We start from the raw sequence: 24,782 nt of genomic DNA on the forward strand, positions 1-24,782 counted from the left end.
CCGCTCCATCCTCTGTGTCTGCAGGAGGCAGCCTAGTCGAGTGGGAAGGCCATGAGCCAGACAGACCGGGTCACCTTCTGCCACCTCACTCACAAGCTGTGTGATCTTGGGCTTCGTGCAAGTCACTTAGTGTTCCTCAGCCTCTGTTTCCTCATTCCTACGTGGAGATGGATAATTCCTTCTGGGCAGGTGTCATCAGGTTCAATGAGAGAGTGATCAGTGTTTGTCTCTCGGCACACTTCCCTCGCCCAGAAATGGACAGAGGAGCAGGATGGACAGACAGCACTGGGCCTGGGCCTGCCCACAGCTCCTCACTGCTCTGGATGAGGCAGTGGTAGAAGAAGGGCCTGAGCACAGCCTGAGAGGAGGCCCGCATTGGGAAGGGAGCCTGCTCAGACCTCACACTGGCCCTGTACCAGACATTTGGAGGGTGAGCACTTGGCCCTCTGGTTACTGAGTGCCAGGGCTATGAAGCACTGAACAGGCAAGGTGTGGGCACTGGCCTCTGGCTCTCACCAGTCAGGTTGGGGAGAAGCTCAGTAGTCACTCAGTTTTTTAGCAGGGTTGATGGGGTGTTACAGGGAGTCTGCCGTTGGGTGTGAGTTCAGCCGCACCATGGCGGGGCGGGCTGGTGTGTTTGTTCAGGGAGGCCTGGTCTGGTGGTCGCCTACGGCGAGCCCTCCTTTTTGCCCTTTCTTCTGTCTGTTTAAATGCCCTGGTTTGTTTCGGTAAGTGCTTTGTTTTGAAATCTACCCACCTGTGGATTTGGGTGGCCTTGCAGGGTGGGGTTACTACCTCTTTTCTTCACCACCCCCTGCCATTGGCCTCATCCCGCAGAGGCTGGTCTGTAGGAACCCTGACTCGCTGTCCTGATTCCTGTCACCCCAGCCCTGCTGACCCCTGCCCCACTCTCTCTTCCCTCAGAGCAGTGCCAGTGACCTACTTCACCCACACTCACCTGGTGCTTGCCCACACATTACCTGCGTCAGCCTAACTCAAGCCTCGATTTCTCCATGTATTGAAGGCCCTTTCTCGTGTTTTATTTTATCTGATTTGGCTTTTTGTGGCTTTCCTTCTTTTTGTACTAATGCTTCTCTCTGATCTTATTTGCATTCAAATTACCTCGCCAGGTGGTTCACCAATTAGAGGTAAGAATGCTGTCGATGCATCTCGCCACGCCACGCCTTGCCACTGCCGTCACCACCACTCCATCCCGTCCAGTCCGTCACCTCCCCCATCCCCATCCTGACCTCCAGCCTCCTCATCTCCAGCTCTGGCCCCCTCAACACCACCGGCCACCACACACATCCACTCTCAGTCATTCCCTCCTGTGGACTCATCCATTGCAAGTCTGGATTGTGGAAATACTCAGCTGAGCCCTGCCTTGGGGACAGCAAGCCCTACTGCCCGGGCCTTCTGGGCCAGCGCCACAGAAGGGTCCTGTTGGCTACCGTAGTGAAGCCAACCACGCCCTGGTCCCCAAGGCTGGCCGCAGAAGGAGAGTCTTCCTGTGAGGTGGGGGCGCATGACCAAGCCTTGCCTTTCCTGTTGAGAGCCTCCTTTGTCTTGGGGCCCGCAATTGTTACTTAACTCCCCGGCCCTATAGTAGAGTGAGGACCATCCCAGAAATCCCTCAACCCGGCAAACACTAGGAGGAACGTGCAGTGTAGATACTGAAATGGCAACTGAGTCCTATGTGACTCGATCCCCTAACCTGTCAGCACCTGGCTGCTGTCATACGGCAGGGCCCTGAAGCCTGGGGGTTCAAAACCCAGACTCTGGACTCAAAAGATCCGGGTTCAAGTGTGACTCACCAGCTGCCTGACCTTCAGAAAATCAATTCATCTCTCCGAAGTCGGTTGACTCCTCTTTAAATTGGGGCCCAGGTCCTATCCCGTGGGACTGTAAGGATTAGAGGAGAGGATGAGGAATGGGACCGTGTCTGGCTCAGAGCAGACACCCTCTAAATGGTTGCTTCTACTGTAATTTTTTTATATCATTTCCCCCCCCCACCTCTCAGTGTCCTTGGGTACTTCTAGACCCTCAAAGTTCAAGGCCAGGGTGGTCTCAGCACAGAAGTTGGGCCTGGGGAAGAGTAGCTGCCTCCCTATGGAGGTTGGTTTCAAATTGGGGGGTTTCTGTGTACCAATAGGCTCAGGGTCTATAGTGGGTCCCCTGACCAGTTCTGGCTCTTGGCACAAGCGAGCCTCCTCCCCCCAACAGGGATCTCACCCAGGCACTACTTCCTGTCCCTACCTGTGGCACCACCCCCGAGCTGAGCTGACCTTAGCGCAGCCCCACCCAGCCAGGGGTGTGACCCCCACCTGCTTGAGTGAACGTTTTCTGTAACAGTGTCCATCCATTTCATGAACATGACCTGTTGGGTGCCCTTGGGCTGCTCTTGCAGGAGATGGGTATTTGGCCTGTGCCCTGGGCCCTCATGCTCCCTGATGCCCAGTAGGGAGGACCACAGAGCAGGCCAGTCTTTGCCCGTATCAGGGCCGAGCCTGGGCAACCCCTTCCCCCATTTCCAGCTCCTAGGCTCCTGGGTGTTAGCCCCTCCTGCTGCCCTGGGTGTGGGTAGCGGAAGAGGGATGGTAGGCAGTGAAGGTGCTGTAGCTCAGACCCACTGTGGTCCTTCCCTGGGGCCTGGCCGTGAGGATGGGTCTTGGAACTCTTCCTGGGGCTCCTGTCCAGTCCAGTCAGGTGGGGACCAGCAGGTTCTGTCTGTCCTATGTGGGTATGACTAAGCCAGCCTGGGCCCTGGGAGGGTCGGGGGTGTTAGGGTCACTCTGGCTGTTCTCTGCGGGCGGTGGTTTTCTGTCAGGCTGTGTCCTATGGGGCTATTAACCATCCACTGGACCGTCCTGTGTGGGTGTGATTGTCTGTCTGCTTGTTCTAGGGAAGCGGTGTTACCTGTGCCTTAGGGTGTTACTGTCATAGACAGCTTGCCCAGTGTGCTCTCACAAGCAGTTTTTTCAAGTGTTTATTGCTTGGGCTGGGGGTGGGTGGCCAAGTCAAGTGGTTTCGGCCCCCCCACTGCCACCCTCGCCTCAGGCTCCCCCACCTAGACCTACCAGGACTGGCCCTGAGCCCAAGTTTCCTCTACCCTCTGTGAGGGTCCTTTTCAGCTGACCCTCCTACCCCCCACAATTCTGGCTCCTGTCTGTCCGTCTGCGGCCAGAGCAGCCCCTTAGGGCGCCGGCCCGAGTGGGAGCTACAGCCTCCATTAGCCTCCTGAATTATGCAGGAGCCATGGTGGGTCGAAGCACTTTAGCAGGACCAGGCTGAGGAGAGGAGCCGGAATGGGTGGGGCTGGTGTGGTGGGGGTGGGATGGGCAGGCGGGAAGGGCGCTGTGAGCAGAAGCTGCTGGGTACCAGAAACCCCCCTCCCCACCGAGGCAAGCCCCTTTCTTCCTGTGGGGTTCTGGTGGGTGGCAGATTCCCAGGCTCTTGTCTGATGAGGGCATTGCATGCTTGCCGGTCCCAGGCTGGCAGGCCTACAGGCTGCTCCCACCCACGCCTGGCTCCGTGTGGCCTGGCACAGCCGGGAGCACTAATGGGGATGCTCACTGGCAAACAGGCTCTAGTACTGGATGGAGCATGGTGGATACTCAGTGGAGCTGGGGGGTAGGGGTAGAGCCCCTGGCAGAGCCGACAGGCCCAACTGGACTGCAGGGCGGGGCAGGATTGTGTTCCAGAGTGCAACCCTTGATTCCAGCCAGGAGGCCACTGGGCTAGTCAGGGAGAGCTTCCCAGAAGCAGCCCTCGCGCTGGGGTATGGCCCCAATGTCTGCAACATCTGGTCGGCACAAGCCACAAATGCTGTCAAGACGTCCCATGTTCCAGGCCTGAACTCTGTGTTTATGTCCCCACAGGTGCCTTGCAGATTGAGAGTAGCGAGGAGTCGGACCAAGGCAAGTACGAGTGTGTGGCGACCAACTCTGCAGGCACACGCTACTCGGCCCCTGCCAACCTGTATGTGCGAGGTAAGGACTCAGGCGGTGCCTGGCGCTGTCTCCACGGAGCCGAGCTGCCCGTCGGGCATGCTGCCCAGAGCCCGTGGTGTGGACACACGGGGGGCTGCCACGGGACCCGTCTCTCTTTTTCTTCCCGCCTCTTTCGCAGCAGCCATGACAGCAGCAGCTCCCACTGGGCAAGCTCCTAATGTCCGCCACTACTCTACCTTCCTTCCCTGCAGGCCCTTTGGGAAGCAGCCACTCTTGGGAGCACTTGTATCTCTTGTAGGTCCTGCCGCATGGGCCCAGAGCCCCATGGGAGTCTAGAGCCTTCTGAGCAGACGTGCGCGCGCGCGCAGGCATGAACATTTATGTGTAAACATGTGCACACCAGCTTGATCTTCCTCCAGTCTGTCCTGTCTCCTACCTGGCCTCCCATCCCCCAGCAGGGTGTGCTCCAGGTCAGGTGTGCCTGCTCTCTGGCCAGGTCTGCCTGGGGTCTTCCTGGAGGGGGAGCCAGCTGTATTCTGTCACCTGTCAGGACCCTTGTGTAGGGGGTCAGGCTGAGGCAGCCCTTCAGGTGAGCACCTACCACGTTCCCGGTGTTCCTTGCTGGGACTAAGTGGGTCATGCATTTTCACAAGTCCAGGTACACAGCAGAGAGGGTCTGGGGACTGTTTTGGAGTGTCTAGTCTGTGCTGTGATCACAGCCCAAGGGCGACCAAAGCTGACCACCTGCTGCTTCTTGAGAACACGCTGAGTCTGGTGTGCAGCGGGCCCGGGAGGGGCCCTGGGAGCCCCTCCTACTGTGCACTGTCCCCTCACTTAGCTCCCCTGCACAGATGGGTATCATTAAAAGTGAAACCGTCTCTCTCAGGGCTTGTGAAGGAAAGTGGATGCAGCTTCCTTGCACTGATGATTTCATCACACTAAGTGCTTAGTGCAGCTTCACAAGGGGTGTCCGCCTGTCAGCCCAAGGCCAGGCGCAGGGTGGGACAATGGCAGTGGCCTGTCCCACTTTTTGGGGCTACATGATCAGACAGGGCAGAGAGAATTAGGCCATCAAGTATGTACTTATTGAAGGGCTGCTCTGTGTCAGGGCACGGGTTCCTGAGAGACCGCAAGCTCCCAGCCCGTTTGGTGATAGGCAAATGGTGCTTCAGCGACAATGGATGGTGCTTAATCGGAGTTGGGGGCGTGGGATGGGAGGTCCATACGGCCTCCCTTGTCAGGTGCCCTGCATGTTGAGGCTCCCCTGAGCTGTCCCTGTCTTAAGGAACGGTATCAGGGCCGGGAGGCCAGGAGCTTGAGAGCTATCCCAAAAGGCCAAGATGAATGTTGTAAATTACACGGCCTTCCCCCGACCCTGTTCCCTACGCTGCTCCAGGCCGAGCTTCTGACAGGCACACAGGCCTGACCAGTCCCCTCGAAGAGATGAGCAGCTGGAAACACCATTCTTGGACAAAGACCTGCCTCCTCCCACCTGGACCATTCCAAATGGCAGGCAGTCCTGACCAAGCACTTCTTCCAAAAGACCAAAGGGTTGAGAGAGTGGAGGTCCTGTGGTTCAGTAAGAAAGCCGTATGGGCACGTTTCCTGGGGCAGAGCTGCAGGAGGCCATAGAGAGGCAGAAGAAGGCCCAGACCCAAGGTTGGATGGACCCTGCATTGTCATCTCGGCTGGGCACTGTTCTCTAAAGTTACCATCACACTGGCCTCAGCCCTGAGGCAGGGCAGTGGGTTTCTTTGGAGATGACCTGAGCTTGGCTGTTGTAGCTGACAGCGTGGGAGCTGACCAGGGAGCGCTGACCCTCAACCCCTTGGAGCCTCCCTGTCTATGGGGACTCCCTGCTGGACTCGGGCAGGACCCTGACTACTAGCTCCTGTTGTGGCCCATCCCCCACCCCCACCAGGTCTTCCTGAATTGCCTTCCTGGCCCATTCCCATGGCCTTTTGGGTGGGTAATGTGGGGGTTCTTTTAGTTCTAGCCCCACTTGCTCAGGACCCTAAAACAGGCTGTCCCGATCTGGCTTTAGTTGTCTCTCCCTCTCTCGGTGACACACGCATTCTTGTAGGCCTTGGTATCTCAGGGCCAGTCCTAAGTCTCAGTCCCCAGGCTCTATCTCAACTTGCACCTGCCCTGCTTTGCCGAGAATGACTTGCCTTCAGACAGGCCCTACCGTCCAGATTGTAGATACCTGAAAAGCCCTGCTCTCAGGACCCTTTCCTCTGTTGTTGCCTTGACCCTCATCTCAGTCCTGGCCCAGTTCCTGCTTTCTGCCCCCAGCAGTGCTGAGGGTCCACCAGCCCCAGCTCCTCGAGGCCAGCCTCTGCTGTGCTGGCCCCCAGTTCTGTATCCTGAACTCTGCCCGTGGGTGGGCTGCCCATGGAGATCCCCCTCACCCCCAGTGCCCACCCGCCTCCCTGCAGTGCAGCTGCCTGGTAACCCTCCAGGCCGATGTGATGCCTTCACCTGGCGTCAGCTGTCAGGACCTGAGCCTCAGCACCTGGGTCAGTGGAGTAGACTCTAGCCCAGGGTTTCTCAACCTTGGCGCTATTGATGTTTCGGGCTAGATAACTCTTAGTTGTGTGGGACTGTCCTGTGCATTGTAGGATGTTTAGTAGCATCCTTGGTCCACTCGATGCCAGTAACACCCCCTCGTCATGACAACCTAGAATGTCTCCAGACCTTGCTCAGTGTCACCTGGAGAAATCCCCCCCCAGTTGAGAACCACTGCTCTGGATGAACGGCCTCCCACTGGCAGTCATCTCCACCTGTCTCTTATTCTCTTGTCTAGTGAGCTCAAGGCCGTGTCTCCTCCTCAGATTTGGCTTCAGTGTGTACCCCACATTCCTCATCTGTCCCCAGACTCTTGGGGCTCCCACTACCTCCCATTGATGCATTTAATGGGATAGCGAGAGTAAAGCTCCCGGCGTGGCGCCAGGCATGCAGGAAGTGCTTGGCAGTCAGTAGCCGCTGCTGTTGGGATAGCACTGTTGGGGGACAGATGCATCATCCAGTTACGTCTGACTTTGCCCACAGTTGCCCACAGCTCCACCCACAGTCTGGCAGGCCCAGGCATGCCTGGTGGACCAGCCTGTCTCACTCACCATCCAACTCCCCCCTCCCGTGACTCACTCTCTCCTTCCATCCACAGCGTCTCTCTCCTCCAGCTCTCAGGATGTACAGCTGCCCGGACCAGGGCAGGGCTACACCCTCTGCAGAGCCCGCCCTACCTACCCCTGACTTTACCCCCTTATCTTCAGAGAGCTGGCTGCTGGGCCACAGCTGTCTCTAAACAGGACGATATCTCCACGGCCTTTCTCCCCACAGGTGCCCAGACCAGCTCCTCACACTGTGGTACCGTGTAGCGTGGGGCTTCCTCATGGTGGCGGGATTCTAGTGGCCCATGTTCCTGGTGGGTTTGCGGGCTGGGTGGGCTCCTACCCAAGAGCCCAGTTCTCTGGGTCTGTCCGAGCCGTGGGGTATGCGTGAAACATAAGGGGCCTGCCTGTGCCCCATTCTATCCTTCCCTGTCCCACCCTTGGCTTCCCAACACCTGGCAAGGTGACTCAGCCCTGTCCACTGTGTCCTCCATGAGTCCTGAGTCTTTCGTGAGCGGCGTGGTCCGTGCGCACCTGCGTGCACGTGCGTGTGCGTGGGGCACAAGAGTCTTGTCTCGTTTCCGTGCTGTGTGGGCAGATGAAGGTTGGCCTGTTTTTACTCTCTCTGTGTTTCTCCTTGTCTTTTTTTTATTCCCTCCTCATCCTCATCGCACTCTGCCATCAACCCAAACTCTCATCTCTCAGATCAGCGAGAAGGTTGGTCCTTTTCACTTCTTATCCATCTACAGTTCGCCCGTCGATGGGATGCTCCTCCCGTCAGTAGGGACCAGCGGGCACGGCCAGCTCCCTCAGGCTCGTTTCAGCCAGGCCTGCCCGCCAGTCAGGCTCTGCTTTCTATTGTTTGGGCCGGCAGGCGGGCAGGACCAGGGGTGGGTGGGCAGGCCCCCTGCCCTGCATGTTTCTGCTGCTTGAGTCCCTGATGCACCTCATATCTGCATGTCCCGTTAGCTGGGCTCCTGTGCAGGGGTGGCTGGGCGGGCATGGTGCATGGCACGAAGCTGCGCCCCACCTTTGTGCTCGGGCCAGGCCAAATGTCTGTTCTAGGTGGAGCTCAGGCCAGGTTGTGGGAGCTGTGAGAGCCATAGTGCTTTATGTGTACCTGTGAGGCCTTCCACAATCCCCACTCCCCTAAACTCCATGTTTGCCTGAGTTCAGCTGAAACCACTGGGAAGACAAAGGGAAAAGGCTCATCTAGAATGAGCTCACCCCTCAAGATCCTGCAGCACAGGACAAAAGTCCCGCAGCATCTGCCCTGTCCTTGTCCCCACTAAGGCTCAATGGGGCAGCAGCCGTCGTCTGCCTACTGAGCTTAGTGTCCGTGGCACAGGGCGGGTGGCGTCATCTTGGCTCACTGAAAAAATCTCCTATTCTCTCGTCTTTTCCCTCTCTGGCCAGATCCAAATGAAAAGCTTCCCACCTACCCCAGGCTCCTCTGTCTGCCCGAGTCTCTCAGACAGCTCACATTTCTTCAGCCCCAAGCTGGGTGCTGGACAGTCAGATCTAAGGAGCTCACGCCTGACTGAATGGCCAACTACAACTTAGTGAGGCCCACGTGGGAGCCCAGAAGAGGCCCTGGCTCTGCCACAGGCTGGGAAGGGCTTCCTGGGGACTGTGCTCCAGCCCATTCCAGAGCAGTCTTACATGGGGCTCGGTTCTCAGCCCACCCGTAGGGGCTAGCGGTTCTTCTTGTGTCACATGGTCTGATTGGTCAGAGGAGGTTCACCTGTTCACTGGGCTTTGGGCTGAGCCCCAGGGAGCAGAGCTGGACCACCTGGTCCCCTCTGCATCATCTCTGGCTTGAGTTTCCTCCATGATGGGGAGGGAGCCAGTGGGGAGGAGGGCTGTGGCCTCGGCTCAGATATCAGCCCAGAGCATCCATCCATATGCACTCCTGAGCTCTGGGGCATTTCGGTTACACCATTTCGCTGACCAGGCAGATCTGCCCGGGCAGTCAGAAAACAGTCATCAGCAGAGACAGCCCAGCCCGCAGCTGCCTCCCCCTGCGCCCCTTTCCCCCACCTTCTTGGTCTCTTGGCCCTTCTCTGCCTTCTCCCATCAGTGGTCCCACCAAAAATAAGCATGTACACAAATATTTAACGGGAAGGCAGAAATGAGTTTCTAAATATTCCGGGGAGATTTGCTGGGCTGGTAATTTGTTTGGCGCTGATAATTACATCTTACATTTTTCTAGCTTTACTTAAAACTGTGTGCCGATTGCGCCGGCATTTAATTACTGCTCTGCGGCAGCCACAAGGTTATCTATTAAAGAGTTATTTTATCTTGATACAGTGGATCCTGCCCCTTATCCCCTCCTTAATGTTGTGTTATTTTCATCAGAGAAATTTCCGTGAATGAATACAGATTGCGGGGCAGCCTCCCCCTGCGATTAGGCTGTCACTCCACTGAATGCTGGTGCCTCCGGGTGCCACACCGCCCTATTATAGGGGTTGTCAGCGCAAATAATTAGACTTAAAAGTTACAGCTGAAATATAATCCAGAAATGGCAGGGCCCTGTTTTGGAAATTGTCTATAAAATGTCAGCACTCAGGATGCACAGGAAACAGTAAGAGACCAGCATTGTTGGAACTAAAGATTAGATCCTAAGTGCATTTTTCCCGGCTCTGGTTTTTTTCTCCCCTGCTGTTGATTCTGTCAATAGACTGAGTCCTGGGAAAGTCCTATCCCTTTTGGAGGCCTTATGATTTTGATGGCGAGAGGAATGATTGGGGGGGCGGGGGCTGCTGCAGTGAGGTGCCAGCTACTCCTGGCTGTTGGGATGGGAGTGGCTGTCCAGGCAGATGTAGGATGTGGGGTCCCACGGGCACTGGCGATCCCAGGAGGTTGTCTCTCACTTCTCTTGGCCTGTGTGGCTGAAGACCAGTGTCCTTGTGGAAGCATCAAGAGTCACACACCCAGGAGTCTCTGGGCTGGAAGCCCTTGCCTGGTGCTAAGATGACCCCAGGGTCACAAACTCATCCTTAGCCCCTAGAGTTCTCCCTTCCACCTGCATCTGGGGTGAGGGGTGGATAGCTAGCTAAAACTCTTCTCATTGTTAGTTCCTGAAGGGCCTCCATTTCCTGATGGTGGAACGGAAGGCCTTGTCCTTTAGGGGCAATTTGGGGGAAAGTCCAGTCAACTTTCTATACTGCTTAGGTTGAAACCTAGGGTTTATTGATCAAGGACCTACTTCCTTTTCCTGGGGCTCTTTGTTCTTATTTCCAGGGACCTGATCAGGCCCCAAAATTCCACCACTGACAGGTCAAGCTTGCAGCCAAGACCTCTCCCCTGATACAGGCTCTCTAAGTCCCATTCTTATGTCAACTGGAGACTATATTCTCTTGCCAGCGTTGGCCAACCCAGGAACCCAGAAACTTCTCCCTGGAGCCTCCTGGGTCTCTTTTTCAGCCGTCAGCCAGGGCTCAAAAGGATGTGAGTTTATCATCACACAGACCTGCTTGTAGTACATGCATAAACTTGGGCATGTCACTTAAAGTATCAGTCTCAAATCGTTTCTCTTGTCTGTAAATGGGACGTGATAGCACCTACAGCATGGAGACCTTCAGCACATAGTAAGCGCTCAAGAGTGGTTTCCTTTTCCCAAAATGCCGTGAATGAGAAGAGGAGGCAACCACTGGCTGAGAGTAGATGAAAGATTTGGTCAGTTAAGGCTGCTCCCTAGTGCCTTTCTGCTCGAGCCTGGTCTGTGCTAGACCCCCTCCTTTCATCCGCAGGCCTGGGCCTGGTCTGTAAACAGACCTGCTTACACTTCTGCTCCCATGGCCTGCCCCTCGGGCCCAGCTCCAGAGCCCAAGGGGTGCCTGCACCACCAGGCTAGTCGATGATTCTGGCCGTGCCTTCTGGCTTCACCCTTGTGCAATTTGGGGGCCGTGCTCAGTAGGGGCACTTTGTTGTGGCTTCTTGCCAGCTGTGCCGTGGGATCCACCTTCCTTGCCTCATAGAACTGCTCTACCCATGATGCGCTGTCATTAATCAGTGTGGACTTCCAGCTTCAGGACAAATGACAGACACCCACTTATATTAGCTTAAGCAAAACAACAAAACACCTGTCTTACCAAACTAAAAAAAAAAAAAAGCCAGAGAAGTACATTTGGTGTCAGGCAGGTCTGGACTCAGATATTTAAACAGTTTGAACGGGCATTTTGTCTGTCCTGGTCTCTTCACTCTGCCCCCTCAGCTGACTGCTTTGTTATCAAGCAGATCCTCTCATGCTGTGAAAGGTGGTTCCCAGTACCTCTAAGTTTAGCCACCACTGTCGAGAGAAAAGGACTCTGTTCTGGTCGTTTCTGCAAAAGTTCCAAATGCTGTATCTCATTAGCCAGCTCTGGGTCACACACCCCACTTAGCAAGAATGGGGTGGTTCCCCTAAAGGAAATGAGGATGCTAGTTCTAAAAGGTAGAATACTACGTGTCTATGAGACACACTGAGACCCCCGTGAACCTGGGGACACAGAGGGAAATGACCCAGCCCATGACACCAGTCATGCCTGGCCCGCTCAGGCCTTGCAGTGTTTCCGTTGTGTCTGGAAGCTGCAGAATGAGGTGGTGTGGATGGAGTGGAGGCAGGGGCTGAGTACGGTGGGGTCCTGTAGTCTGGGCTGAGGAGTCATTGGGGAACCATGCAGGAGTGTTTTTATCAGGGAAGTGATGTGAGCAGATTCATGCCAGCTGTTTGTGGAGGGCCAGCTTCTGGAGCGGAGGCCTGGAAGACAACAAGGCAGGAGAACAGTGAGGAACCCAGTGGAGCAATCCAGGGAAAGGTGGTGGTGGCTTAGATTTTGGTGGTGCCAGTTGCCTGTGGAAATTAGTGGGTTTGAAAGATATTTTAGGTAGTGCATTAACAAGACCTGATGATTTGCTGGAGTCTGGTCTCTGGGCCACAGCTTCACCCCTGTGCAGTGAGGTTGGAGGTTGGAGCAGGTGTGTCTGCATTTGCTTCCAGCTCAGCTGTGGTTTTGCGCTGTGCGAGCAGCATAGTCTGAAACCCATAGTGGAGGTGCTTCTGATGGGCACCATGGGTCTTTTGCATGCTGGGCTCCCCAACAAGGGTCCTCTGAGACCCGCACTCTCAGTGGTGCCCTCTGGTCACTTAGCCTTGCTGCCTGCCTTCTCTGGTCCTGTCTGCAGTGGTACCCATGAAGGAGACACCCCAGCCTCTGCCCACCAGCTGCATGACCTGTCTGCATGACAAGAATGCCTGCCCATGGCTAGGTCTTGCCTGCTTTCCCTCCTTCTGCATGTTCCGAATGTCTTTGCCAAGCTTGTAACTTTGGGGGGGGGGTCACCGGGCTGCACCTTGGACTAAGAAGCTCAGAACAGCTTCTGATCCACGGAGCCCAAGGCTGGAGGTTGTGGCCAGGCACAGCCACCCTCCCCCTTGAGATCCTTGTTCATTGGCGCAGAAAGTTGTCTGCTTGGCGCCCTCATCGTGTTATTGCCATCGTCATGCCCATTCTGCTCGCGGACCACGTCCCTGGCCCGCCCTGACGACCCCATGCCCCTGCCCAGTCTCTCCTGAGGGACAGCCCCTCCTCTTGGGTTCCTCTTGGGCTGTGCCTTGAGCATGGCTGAGGTACTGGCAGGTGGTCATGCTACTCCCCTCCTCTCTTCCCCTTGGGCCTGGAGGTAGAGGCAGACACTCCAGAGGAGGTGGCCGTGTCACTCCCAGATTGACCCTCTGCCCTGCCCCAGCCATGCTCCAAGGACCCACCATCCTAGGGTGCCTTGACTTCTCTCACTGGTGCCCCAGCTAGTCCCTCTGGAAACTCTTGGTTGGGGCGGCACCAGGAGCAGATAGGGTGGGCGCTGGAAGGTGACCCTGGGCAGACAGGACTTTGATGGGCCTCAGTTTCCTAGGCTGTAAAGTGGGAGCTTGGTTGCGGACTCTTATCGTGTTCCGGGTAGTCCCTGAGTGGGGGCTACTTCCGGCCCAAAAGTGGGGTGGGAGCTTGTAAGCCGGGGCCCAAGGACTCCTTCCCTCCTATCTCTGAGGTGGGTTTGACTCTTACAAGAGGGGCTTCCCGGATGAGGGGCCCCTGCCCTTCTGCCCTCCCCCAGGTCTAGCCCAGCCTGTGAGTGCCTCTCTCCCTCCTCCCGCAGTGCGCCGTGTGGCTCCTCGTTTCTCCATCCCTCCCAGCAGCCAGGAGGTGATGCCGGGTGGCAGCGTGAACCTGACATGCGTTGCAGTGGGCGCGCCCATGCCCTATGTGAAGTGGATGATGGGGGCTGAGGAGCTCACCAAGGAGGATGAGATGCCGGTCGGTCGCAATGTGCTGGAGCTCAACAGTGTCATGCGCTCTGCCAACTACACTTGTGTGGCCATCTCCTCCCTGGGCATGATTGAGGCCACGGCCCAGGTCACTGTGAAAGGTGAGTGGCAGCGACTCCCATGGGCGTGCTTGCCATGGCCTATGGCCTGCCTTGTTGCAGAATGCAGCAGGAGCCCTGGTGCCCTTGGCAGGTGAGAGTGGCTGCTGTGGGGCCAGGCCAGGCCTGGGGTCCTTGCTCTCACCTGGGCGTGCTCTGGGGTCCTCCTGGCCCTCAGTGGCAGAGGGAGGGGTTTCTGTTGTTAATAGTCTTAATAATAATAGCCAACAGGTACTGAGTCCTGGGGGCAGACACCATGCTGGGAAGCACAGATTACATTGTTCAGTCTCATTGTCACCCTGGGAGGTAGATGCTTTCATCATCCCTTTTACAAGTGAGAGAACTGAGACACAGTCACACAGAAGTAATGATGGAGCAGAGACTTGAGCCCTGGGGGGTCTGATTCCACAGCGTGCCTCTCCAACCACTTTATAGCATCAGACCCTCGGATTTCCTAGCCTCCTGGCAAGAAGGATGTGAAATAGCAGCTAAGGGGATGTGGACTCCCTGGAGCCCTAGGCGCGCGCGCACGCACACACACACACACACACACACACACACACACACACACACACACACACACACACACACACACACACACACAATAGCAGACTCCTCTGGGCTCCTTGCTTCCACTCTGCCCGCTCTGATCCATCCTCCATTCTTCAACTTGAAGGATCTTTTTTAACATGTAAAGCAGGGTCATGTCACTCCCTTTAAGGAAAGGAAAGAAGCTGTCTAGTCCCTTCTCAGGGCTTTTAGGGTAAAGACCGGGATCTTCACTGCTACACACCCCACGTTGATGTTCCTGGCTCCTCACGCAGCCTTGGTCATCCCTGGCTCCATCTTGCTCTCCAGGTCTCAGCGCTATGAGGCCTTCTCCGATCACCCCCTCCAAGGAGATTCCCTGGATTTCCCCCCACCTGGCACCCTGCTTTCTTCGGTGCTTGCATACACCAGAATCTTCATCATCGATGTATTGATTGCTTCTCTCGCACTGCGATATAAACTTCGTGAGAGCAGGGACCTGACTGACTGTGGCATGTGTCCTCAGCCCTAGCACAGTACCTGACACTTGATAATTATCTGTTGAATGATTGGTTGTGGACCTGGGACTCCTCCACCTTCAATTTGAGGCAAGCCACAGAGTCTGTGGAGCCAGCAGCCCCATCACTCTTTCTAAAATCCAGGGCCATTCCCTGAGGAAATACCTTCCCCTTCCCCAGCCATTGTGACACATACCAGCCAACAGGTTAGCACAGGTGAGCAGCAGAGGCAAGTCTCTGCTCCCCAGACTGTGTGTCTCCCATCTGCATGGAACCTGGGCAGGTGACATCACCTCTGGGTCTGTTTGGTGGATGAGTCACAGGCGCTGATCCAGGAAGTCCCAGAAGTGACGTGGGTAGATACTAGGTGACCCAAGGCTCCCAGGGCCACTGTTAGGCCTGACCACTATCCCCCACTAGGTGTCATCAGAGATCACTAGGCTTTCCATGCCATTCTTCAAGATGGGCTAGGGGTGTAAACCATACTCTGGTTGGATGACCCCCATGGGCAGGGTTGGCCCCTGGAGTCAGTCATGACTTCGGGCAACCCTGAGCCTCCTGCTTTGTTCCCAGCTCTGCCGAAACCTCCGATTGACCTTGTGGTGACAGAGACGACTGCCACCAGCGTTACCCTGACCTGGGACTCTGGGAACTCAGAGCCTGTGTCCTACTACGGCATTCAGTACCGTGCAGCGGGCACTGAAGGCCCCTACCAGGAGGTGGACGGCGTGGCCACCACTCGCTATAGCATTGGTGGCCTCAGCCCTTTTTCAGAATATGCCTTTCGTGTGCTGGCAGTGAACAGCATTGGGCGAGGCCCACCCAGTGAGGCGGTGCGAGCACGCACAGGGGAGCAGGCTCCGTCCAGCCCGCCGCGCCGCGTGCAGGCACGCATGCTGAGCGCCAGCACCATGCTGGTGCAGTGGGAGCCGCCCGAGGAGCCCAATGGCCTGGTGCGAGGGTACCGTGTCTACTATACTCCCGACTCCCGCCGCCCCCTGAGCGCCTGGCACAAGCACAACACAGATGCGGGGCTTCTCACCACTGTGGGCAGCATGCTGCCTGGCATCACCTACAGCCTGCGTGTACTGGCCTTCACTGCTGTGGGTGACGGCCCACCCAGCCCTACCATCCAAGTCAAGACGCAGCAGGGAGGTAGGTGTGGGCAGCGTGCTGGCTGGACAGCCGTGGCAGAGCTGGGGTGGGCAAGGGTGTGGCAGCACCTCCTTCCTCGGGCTGTGCCCGTGGGGGTTCTGGGAGGACGAAGGCCCGTATTCCACACCCGTGTGGGCACTTTGGATGCAGGACAGGGTGTGGGGGTGAGGCTCCGCCTTCCCTGGGTGTGTCTGCTCTCGGGGGAATTGGTGAGGCTGATGGCGCCGGGGATGCGGTATTGCAGTGCCTGCCCAGCCCGCAGACTTCCAGGCCGAGGTGGAGTCAGACACCAGGATCCAGCTCTCGTGGCTGCTGCCCCCACAGGAGCGCATCATCAAGTATGAGCTGGTGTACTGGGCAGCAGAGGATGAAGGCCAGCAGGTGGGTGCCCAGCAGGGGTGAGAGGGGGAGGAGGGCTCCTCCAGGCAGGCCTTTCTGGATTTCTGGAATTATGTGAGGCTCTCCTTGGGGCTCTGTGGCTCATGCAACCTATTTGGTTCTGTAGTCTTTGTCATCCAGTGCTGGGGCAGTCACTAGGCCTGTCCTTGAGTTTCCCAGGCTGTTGCTCATATGGCAGAAGCAGAGCCCTAAAGCACCCCTAGGGCCACATGTCCTAGAGGTGTTCCCGTGGTCATGTGTTCTGTGAGGTGCCTGTGGCATGGGCCGGGCCATGAGTTTCTTGTATGGTCCAGGCGGCCCTAGGGCACGGAGCTGGCCCTGGAGCTCCATGGGTCCAGAGCAGTCAGCTATAGCCCATGTTGGGGAACAGCCTCTGAGTGACCTTTGAGGTCAGAGCAGTCAGTGAGTGCCTTCTGCTCTTTCAGCACAAGGTGACCTTCGACCCCACCTCCTCCTACACTCTGGAGGACTTGAAGCCCGACACACTGTACCACTTCCAGCTGGCTGCCCGCTCTGAGATAGGAGTGGGCGTCTTCACCCCCACCATTGAGGCCCGCACAGCACAGTCCAGTAAGTGTCTCCTGAGGCCACTGCCTGCTACGGCTGGGCTGGGACACAGACGCACACACACCCCCTCCCCCTCGACCAGGCGAGTGGTCAGGTCTACTGGGCCCTGGACTGGACTCTGGTCTGGGCTTCGGTTCCGGACCCCTAGAGAGGGACAGGTAAGTGCCCTCTGGTCTGCGTTCAGGCGGCTGCTGCCCTCGCTTCTCCCTGCCTGACTCTTGCCCCCGCCCACACACACACCCTCCTACCCTACCCAGGTAAGTTCTATGTCTGTAACTCATTTTCCTCCATCCCTCTCTGTGCTGGTCACTAGCTGACTAGGCCATCCTCAGTGGTGGGGCCGCGACAGTCGCTATGTCCCAGACCTGCTTTGGCAGCCATCTCCCTCCCCATATCCCCACATCTCATCTCCCCATCACCCATATGCCCTGCATCATGACCCCCGTCCTGAGAAGAAATACATGTGAGCCGTGCAGTGCCACCAAGCCAACTGCACATAGAAGCACGACTGCGAGAATGAGACCGAGTGGCTGAGCATGTCCATGTGTCCACACTGGGACTGTGTGGCCATCTGTGTGGGATTGTCGGCGAGTCTGTTTGTCTGACAACGTTGTGCTGTGTGTTACTGTATTCCTACATATGTGAGGCTGATGCCATGAGCGTGTGTGTGACCGTGTCCGACCACCTGGCAATGCAGCTCCTGCAGGTGTGTCTGAGCCTCTGTTGTGCTCCTGTGATTGGGTTTGTAAGGCTGTTCTTAGGATTGGGATCCCATGAGTGTATCTCGGTGTCTGACCCATGACCCCATCTGTGGGTCTGTGCAGCTCTCCTGATAACAGACTATGAGACCACGGCTGGCTGTCTGGTCCTGTGGCCACAGTGGGTCACTATTCGTGAGGGTCTGTGTGATAACAGGGCTGTGGGTGTGTGGCTGGATGGGACTGTGGCATTAAGACAGTAAGCACATGGTGATGACCTTAAGCACAGCGGTGTCTGTGAGGCAGTCCATGTCACATGTGCCAGTGACGTCAGGAAGCCACATGTGACCTGATGTTCATGGATTCATTACACTGGTACCTCTTGCCCTTCTGCTGGGCACCAGGCTCCCTGCATAGTACAGAGCTGGCAGCACGACCCTGACATGGCCCCTGCCCACAGGGATCCTAGTCTAGTGGGGCAGACAGCTATTAAACCAGCCATTATCCAAATGAGCTTTTAATTACATTTGTGTAAAGTGCTGTGGAAGAGACAAACAGTAGAGAGATGATGGGACGGGAACCTCATCTGGTCTGGCGGGGCCAGGCAAGGGGTCATCAGGTGCCAAGGCACTGAAGGAGGAAGGCGCTTGGTTGTGGTGAGGGGTGAGCAGAAGGCCAGTGTGACGTAGCTGCAGACCACAGGGACAGAGGACAGGCGGGAGGGCTCACCAGCTGCTGTGTGCGAATGCGTGGGGCCACCTGATGGGATCCTGGAGACCCATGAGGAGGCTGTGCGGCAATCTAGACAAAGGACGATGGCTCACGTGAGGTGGTGATGGTGGATCTGAGAGCTATCTGGGGTGCCGACTGCCCAGGACTTGGTGATGGATGAGGTATGAGGATGCTGAGGGGTCAGGAAGCATCCAGTGAATCCTGTTTCTGATATGTAGTGCTGGGAGGAGAGTGGTGGCACCCCCGAGGGTAGGAAATGGGACAGAAGTAGGCACCGAAGCTTGAGATGCCATTTGCTGTCTGAATGGTGATGCTTGCCAGGCTGCTGGAATCCAGGGCCTGGGCAGGAGGTGCGGGGACCTTGAGGTGGATGGCTGAAGATGGAAAGAGAGCCAGGAGAAGGGGTCTTGGTGGTTGGAAGAAGAGAGTTTCAACAAGCGGACCAGACGCTGCTGCTGAGGGATCAGGGCCAGAGCAATGTGGAGTGTCCCTGGAGCTAGGAACGTGGAGGAGTGGACCTGGACAGAGTTTTGGTAGCGTGAGGGACTGAAGCCGACTGGATTGCATGAGGCATCATGGGAGGCAAGGAAATAGAGACAGGGAGCTCAGGTGGCGGGAGTTAATCAGGAGGGAGGGGACCGCTGTAGCTGGGGAACCTTGAGGCTGAGAACGGGATTTGTCTTTTAAGATAGGAAAATCTTGAGCATATTTAGATGCTACTGGAAGGAAGTTGACAACGAGAAGTGGAAAATATGGAAAAGAGAAGGATAATGGGAGGGTCAGGAGGAGGGAGAGGGGCAGAGCACCAGTGATGGGAGTGACTGGCCTTGGGCAGGAGGGCACGGCCCTCCCTTCTCAGGGAGGAAAGGAGAGAATCGGTACAAATGCAGCTCTGTCCTGTCCTAGCAAGAGATGGAGGGAGCTGCTTTTGGGAGGCTTTGGTTTTTTCTGCAGAAGAGAAGACAGGGTCATGTGCTGAGAGGATGGAAAGTGGCAGGAGCTGGAGGTTTGAGGAGCATGAGGAGGTCGAAGCTACTGTGTGTCACGTGGCAGAGTGAGCCGGGCAGAGAACAGACTGGCAAGCTGTGTGCAGGGCCCAGGTGAAGCCATGGGGGATGTGTTCAGAGGATGCCAGCTCCACTGGGCAGGTGGCTTTTTCTGTTCACCCTCGCTCCACCTTGGAGAAGGCGGAGAGTTGGATTCATTCCGAGCTTAGTATGGGCTGGGCAGGAGCGAGCGACAAGAAGGAGGCGAGGGAGTCTGGGACATTGGTAGGATGGTAGACTTGAGTGTCCAGTCTGAATATTGAGGGTGGTAACGATGGTAGGTTGATGGACGGAGGTCCCCATGGGGTGAAGAGCAGTGCCAGGGGCCTTGAGTAGCTTGGCTGGGACAAGAGGTGAGGTCTGCGAGGGGATGTTGGAAGCCACAGTTTGGGAGGTAGGGCCGTTCCCGATAGTGTCATTATGCAGCGGTGAGCATAGCAGTGCTGGGGAGGAGAACGCCTTGGAGATGAGGGTCTCGGGGGCCAGTGGGTTAAGAGGGCTGCTGAAGTCACCTGGGCAGGGGATGCTGGCAGAACTTGAGATGGCAAGGAAGCCCGTGAAGTGGCAAGAGAATCCTGAGTGGGAATAGTTCTAGAAGTGTCCTGGGAACAAGGAGGACCCAGGCCTGCCTCCTAACCCCCAAAGGAACCAGTTGAGTGAGAGCACCTCAGTCAGGTACTTTTTCTCTAAACTCCCCCAAGGGCCATTGGCCTCCTTCACATCTGGCCTCAGTCTCTGCGGTCACTTGTGGTTCAGGCGTAGACTCCTGTCCAGGCAGGCACAGGCCGAAGCATCGTTGTACTGGAAGAGCCATTGGGGCCGCTTGTCCTCAGAAGACGAGAGCTGTGGGCACAGCATCTAGAGAGGTTCTCTGTGTGTGGTTGTGTGTGTGACTGGGGGTGCATGGCGGGGGTGGAGTGGCCCTGTGCTTATGTGTGTCTGATAACCGTGCGTGTTTTGGGCGAGACAGCATATGCGTGTGAGGTGCTGTGTTAGAGGCCCATATGTGTGAGAGATACCATATGTATGTGTGGGAGACTGTGTGTGTGTGTGAATGAGAGCGAGAGGGAGAGAGAGAGCGAAGGGAGAGGAAGAGAGAGGGAGCGTGCATGCGCACCTGTGGTCCAGAGGTAGCCGGGCTGTCTGGCAGCAGTGACAGCGGATTTCCTGGGGGGCCCTGGAATAGCCATTGTGTACTTGGGGAATGACCTGCCTGGGTGAGTTTCCCTCCTCTGTGACTCGCCGTGCCTGTGACCCCCCCTCCATCTGCCTGCTTCCCCCCATTTGTCTTTCCCAGCCCCCTCCGCCCCTCCCCAGAAGGTGACCTGTGTGAGCACGGGCTCCACCACAGTCCGGGTAAGTTGGGTCCCGCCGCCGGCCGACAGCCGCAACGGTGTTATCACCCAGTACTCGGTGGCCTACGAGGCAGTGGACGGCGAGGACCGGCGGCGGCATGTGGTGAATGGCATCAGCCGCGAGCACTCCAGCTGGGACCTGGTGGGCCTGGAGAAGTGGACGGAGTACCGGGTGTGGGTGCGGGCGCACACGGACGTGGGCCCCGGCCCCGACAGCAGCCCGGTGCTGGTGCGCACCAATGAGGACGGTAGGCAGTGGCACTGAGGGGCTGGGTGGTGGGGAGGCCTTCTGCCTGGACTCTACCCAGCTTGCACCCAGGTCCTATGCCTGTCACAAGCCCAGGAGGACTCCTCTTCTTGGTGCAGGCTTAACGGCTGGAACGGGAGATGTAGCGTATGAAATAGTCTGTGCCCAAATCCCAGCCTTTGGGGCTGTCCCTAAGGCAGCTGGAGCTTGAAGAGGCTAAGGCAGAAGAAGCAGCCCCACCTAAGATTTAAAGGGCAAGGTTGGGAAGATTGGTGCGAGAGACACTCAAACCAGCATCAACGAGACTTCACTTGGGGTGGACGTTGACATGATATGGGGCCCCAGGAGCAGATAGGACAGGCTGTGCTGACTTTGGGGTAGTCGAAGGCCTCTCCCCTCCCCACCAAGTGAGGTAGCCTTGAGCCAGAGGGGTCATAGGGTCCTGGGTTCTCCCCTCTGCCAGGCAGAAGGAGCCCTCCATGTTCCTTTCCAAGGACAGACGGTCTAAGAAAGCTACATCCGGGCCTTTCCTGGGGCAGTAGGGCACAAAGGCTAGGCCCTGGAGTGTGCAGCTCCCGCCTGAGCCAGGATACACACCATCAGGCCTGACTTTCTTGTCTCCTGGTCCCCAGTGCCTAGTGGGCCACCACGGAAGGTAGAGGTGGAGCCCCTGAACTCCACTGCCGTGCACGTCTCCTGGAAGCTGCCTGTCCCCAGCAAGCAGCACGGCCAGATCCGCGGCTACCAAGTCACCTATGTGCGGCTAGAGAATGGCGAGCCCCGTGGCCCACCTGTCATCCAGGACGTCATGCTGGCCGAGGCCCAGGTGCGCCCCTGGGAGGCGGTGGGGTGGGAGGGTGGGTGAGACCAATGCACTCGCTTCCTCTTTGGAGCTTAGGTTTGCTCTCTGCCCTGCCTGCCCTCGGATGGACTGTGACACGGAGACATCCTGCTATGTCAGGCAGGGAGGCACTCAGACCACGAAGTTAGGGCTAGGTTCTAAGAACACTCCCTTCTCTGTCTTAGATCTGCCTATAAACTGTGCCAACCCAGGCCCTACCAGCCCCATCTGCCCTGGTGACAGTCCCAGCCTGGCAGTCATCTCTGGCTCAGCCACCGTCACTAGCACTGAGGAGCTGCCTCCACAGATCCAGGCCTCCATTGTCACCCCTGCCCAGGGTTTAGCCCCTGCTAAGCCCTCCTTTGTGGTTTGCAGGGAGCACCTTCACTGTCACCTTAGGCTGGACATTTGAGATCTGCCTTCCTCCTAGTCAGCGCTGAGCTGGGCAGACACTCTTCCCATGGCCAAGGGCAGGGCGAGCTCTCCTGGGCAGTCTTCTGTGAATGGCCAAGCTGGAGTGTTGCCCTGTACCTGGGCCTGCCAGCCAGCCTCACATCTCCCCGCTGTGCTTCTGTCCTGGGGATGATGATTCTTCCCGTGAGTTTGGGGTGCGATCCCTGGGGTAGCCTCTGCATTGAATTGCTACCCAGATGAAGAACCTTGGGTCCTGGGAGGTGATGTGTGTGGTCCAAAATTTCCCAGTAAGTGGGTAGGTGAGGTTGGATAAGAAGCCAGTTTTCTGGATTTCTGGGAAAGGGCTGTAATTGCTATTTCGAGTTCCCGCCCAAAATATTTTGCTGAAGAGTTATCACCTGGTGTGGTGTGCTGTCAGGGTCCCCCATCCAGAGTCAGCCTGGGGGTGCCCACAGAGGGCAGTGCTGAGCCAGCCCTGGGGGAGGGAGCCCAGATTCCCTCCAGAACCACACGCCTTCCCTGTCCAGCTTTCCACCCCGACCTGGGTTGGACTCGGAGGTGCCATCACATGCCCTGTGCTCTACGTGCTGTGCTTGGGGCGGACACACCCACACAGGGACCTTCGTGTCTCCTGCCGGTGTCAGCCCTGTGAACAAAATTCCTTTTCACTTAAAGGGTGTACTCCTCTCCCACTCAGCCTGCCGCTGCCAGTGCATAGAGAACAGGGTGGAGGAGGTGGGCATGTGTACCCGCCTGCATTCCTGGGCAGGTTGAGGGCTCCTCCTGGAGCCTCATCGGACACACCCACCCAGAAACATCCCCGGAATGGGCTCTCCTCAGCCCCTCCCATCCTAGGGACCAGCAGCACAGCTGCAGCCAGTGGGGTTCCAGGGAAGCCACTTCGGGTGCCCCCTTCTGGTCCCATGTGGTTTGAAGGGAGCTGGGCCATAGGAGGAGGGGCACTGCCCCCTTGGCCCCACGCATCCCGTGATGGGGTAAATATGAGCCCAGGCTCCGGGGAAGCCGACTGAAAATGGTGGGCCTGCCCTTGCAGCCCCTGTGGGACTGAGTCATTCTGCTCCAAGCCAGTAGGAGAGCAGATGGGACCTGATCCCCAGCCTGGCCACAGGGCCTAGCTGTCCCCTGAGTACTCTGTCAAGGACGCCACAGCCTGTCCTTCACCCAGCAGCGCCATCTGCTAGACCCAGGGCCCCCATTCGTTCTGAAAGAACCATGGGGCATGTACCCCCCATGAGTGTGTAGCCAGACTCATCTCCTTTTATGTATGTCTACACCTCGGGTTGTCTGTTTCTCACGGTCTCTGACTACACCTGCCTGTGTCCTTCTGTCCCTTTCTCATAGTCTCTGTTTTATACTTCTCTGTTTCTGTCTCTCCCTCTCACTGACTGTTTTTGTGCCTCATTTTCTTCTTTCCTCCGATCCCTTCCCGTCCTCTCTCCCTCCATTTTGCTCTACCCGCTTTGTCTTTCCCTTCTTCTCTGTCACTTTGCCTCCAACACAAGAGATGTGCCCTGTGAGGACCTCCCTGCCCGGGCCTGGCTTGGGCAGTGCAGGTTTCCCACCCGGCAAGGAATCTGGAACAGAACTGGGCCCAGCCACAAGTTAGAAAGTAGGGACCCGTCAGTGGCCTCTCCCCGTATCCTGTCCCACTCACCTTGCAACAGAGCTTCCCAGAATAGGAGGAACTGGGCCCGATGGACAGAGACCAGACCAGCACTGGGGCTGGTGGACAGGCCAGACCAGCACTACGAGGGTAGTGGGGCTGGAGAACCTCTCTCTGGTACCTCTGTCTTGGAAATGTCATGGACCATCTCTCTGTTGTGCTGTACACCTGCCAACCCCCAGCCCTCCAGTGCCGCAGGACTACAAAATGGAGGCATTAATCCCTCTACCTGTCTAGCTAGTACACCTACGCATGCACCATGGCTGGCCTAAAGAAGAATCTATCAAGAAATAGCAACATTGCCAGCCCTGAAACATGCCTTCCTACCTTAATGAGATAGATCTCAGGCATCTCCAGGAGGGAACAGGGGTCTGAGTGCTTCCCCTGTGTCTGTGAGGCAGGGCCCAGGCTCTGAGTTTGACATTCACACCTTCCATCATCTTTCTGGCCAGCCGGCCCCACCGTCCTCACCCCCCAGCCATAGTACAGCTCTCACTGTCCCTGGGACACTTCTGCCCAGGACGACTGTATAATCTATCGTTCCAACTGGGATTCTTCTGAGAATGAAAGGAGACGCTGAAGAATACCACAGCAGCAAGCATAGGCCAGGACTGTCTCAGGCAAACCGGCTGCACAGTCACCCTCCCTGCTTACCCATGTTTATCTTCCCTCCCCTCGGCCTGAGTTCTCGCGCCTGCTGCCCATGTCTGGCAGCCTGGCCCTCAAAGCACCTCCAGGTGGCACTTTCTGATCCCTCAGTGGCCCGGAGCTCTCCCCTCCTCGGCGCGGCACACACAGTTGGCCTCACGAGGAAGGAACTGGGGTCTTCGGGTGGGGAGTGGTCCTGGAGTGCTACCCTCATTGGCACTTAAGAGGTCTTCATTCTCCATCTGCCCTCCCCGGGCCAGGCTCCCTGCCGGCCAGAGTCCTTCACATCCTGTCTCCCTTTCTCTCCCTCTCCCGCGGTCAGTGGCAACCAGAGGAGTCCGAGGACTATGTAAGTAACAGGTGTGCGAGCACGGACAAGACCTGGGTCAGGCTGGGCTCGTGGGCCACTCCCTCTCCCCTGCCTTCCCTCCAAGCCTGAGCCGCCAAGATCTGCAGGGCACCAGCCACATCCGGAGAAAATA

The 24,782-nt window shown here is 57.1% G+C and overlaps 1 protein-coding gene across 23 annotated transcripts in view; it reads left to right on the top strand.

Annotated features, from left to right (window-relative positions):
• Positions 1 to 24,782, top strand: part of PTPRF (protein tyrosine phosphatase receptor type F) — an 84,622-nt gene that overhangs the window by 39,229 nt on the left and 20,611 nt on the right. For 6 of the 23 annotated variants that reach the window (XM_019643735.1, XM_019643741.1, XM_019643737.1 and 3 more), the window contains exons 6-15: positions 1,131 to 1,148; positions 3,879 to 3,989; positions 7,769 to 7,780; positions 13,202 to 13,471; positions 15,088 to 15,669; positions 15,914 to 16,050; positions 16,494 to 16,638; positions 20,409 to 20,714; positions 21,346 to 21,539; positions 24,623 to 24,649. In XM_019643735.1, the coding sequence (XP_019499280.1) occupies positions 1,131 to 1,148; positions 3,879 to 3,989; positions 7,769 to 7,780; positions 13,202 to 13,471; positions 15,088 to 15,669; positions 15,914 to 16,050; positions 16,494 to 16,638; positions 20,409 to 20,714; positions 21,346 to 21,539; positions 24,623 to 24,649 (1,802 nt within the window). Of the gene's footprint in view, positions 1 to 1,130; positions 1,149 to 3,878; positions 3,990 to 7,024; positions 7,293 to 7,768; positions 7,781 to 13,201; positions 13,472 to 15,087; positions 15,670 to 15,913; positions 16,051 to 16,493; positions 16,639 to 20,408; positions 20,715 to 21,345; positions 21,540 to 24,622; positions 24,650 to 24,782 lie in introns of those variants that run through there. The other 17 variants (XM_019643746.1, XM_019643752.1, XM_019643753.1 and 14 more) reach the window with 11 other exon arrangements.

Source organism: Hipposideros armiger, unplaced genomic scaffold (assembly GCF_001890085.2).
Source record: "Hipposideros armiger isolate ML-2016 unplaced genomic scaffold, ASM189008v1 scaffold_82, whole genome shotgun sequence".
Taxonomy (NCBI): Eukaryota; Metazoa; Chordata; class Mammalia; order Chiroptera; family Hipposideridae; genus Hipposideros; species Hipposideros armiger.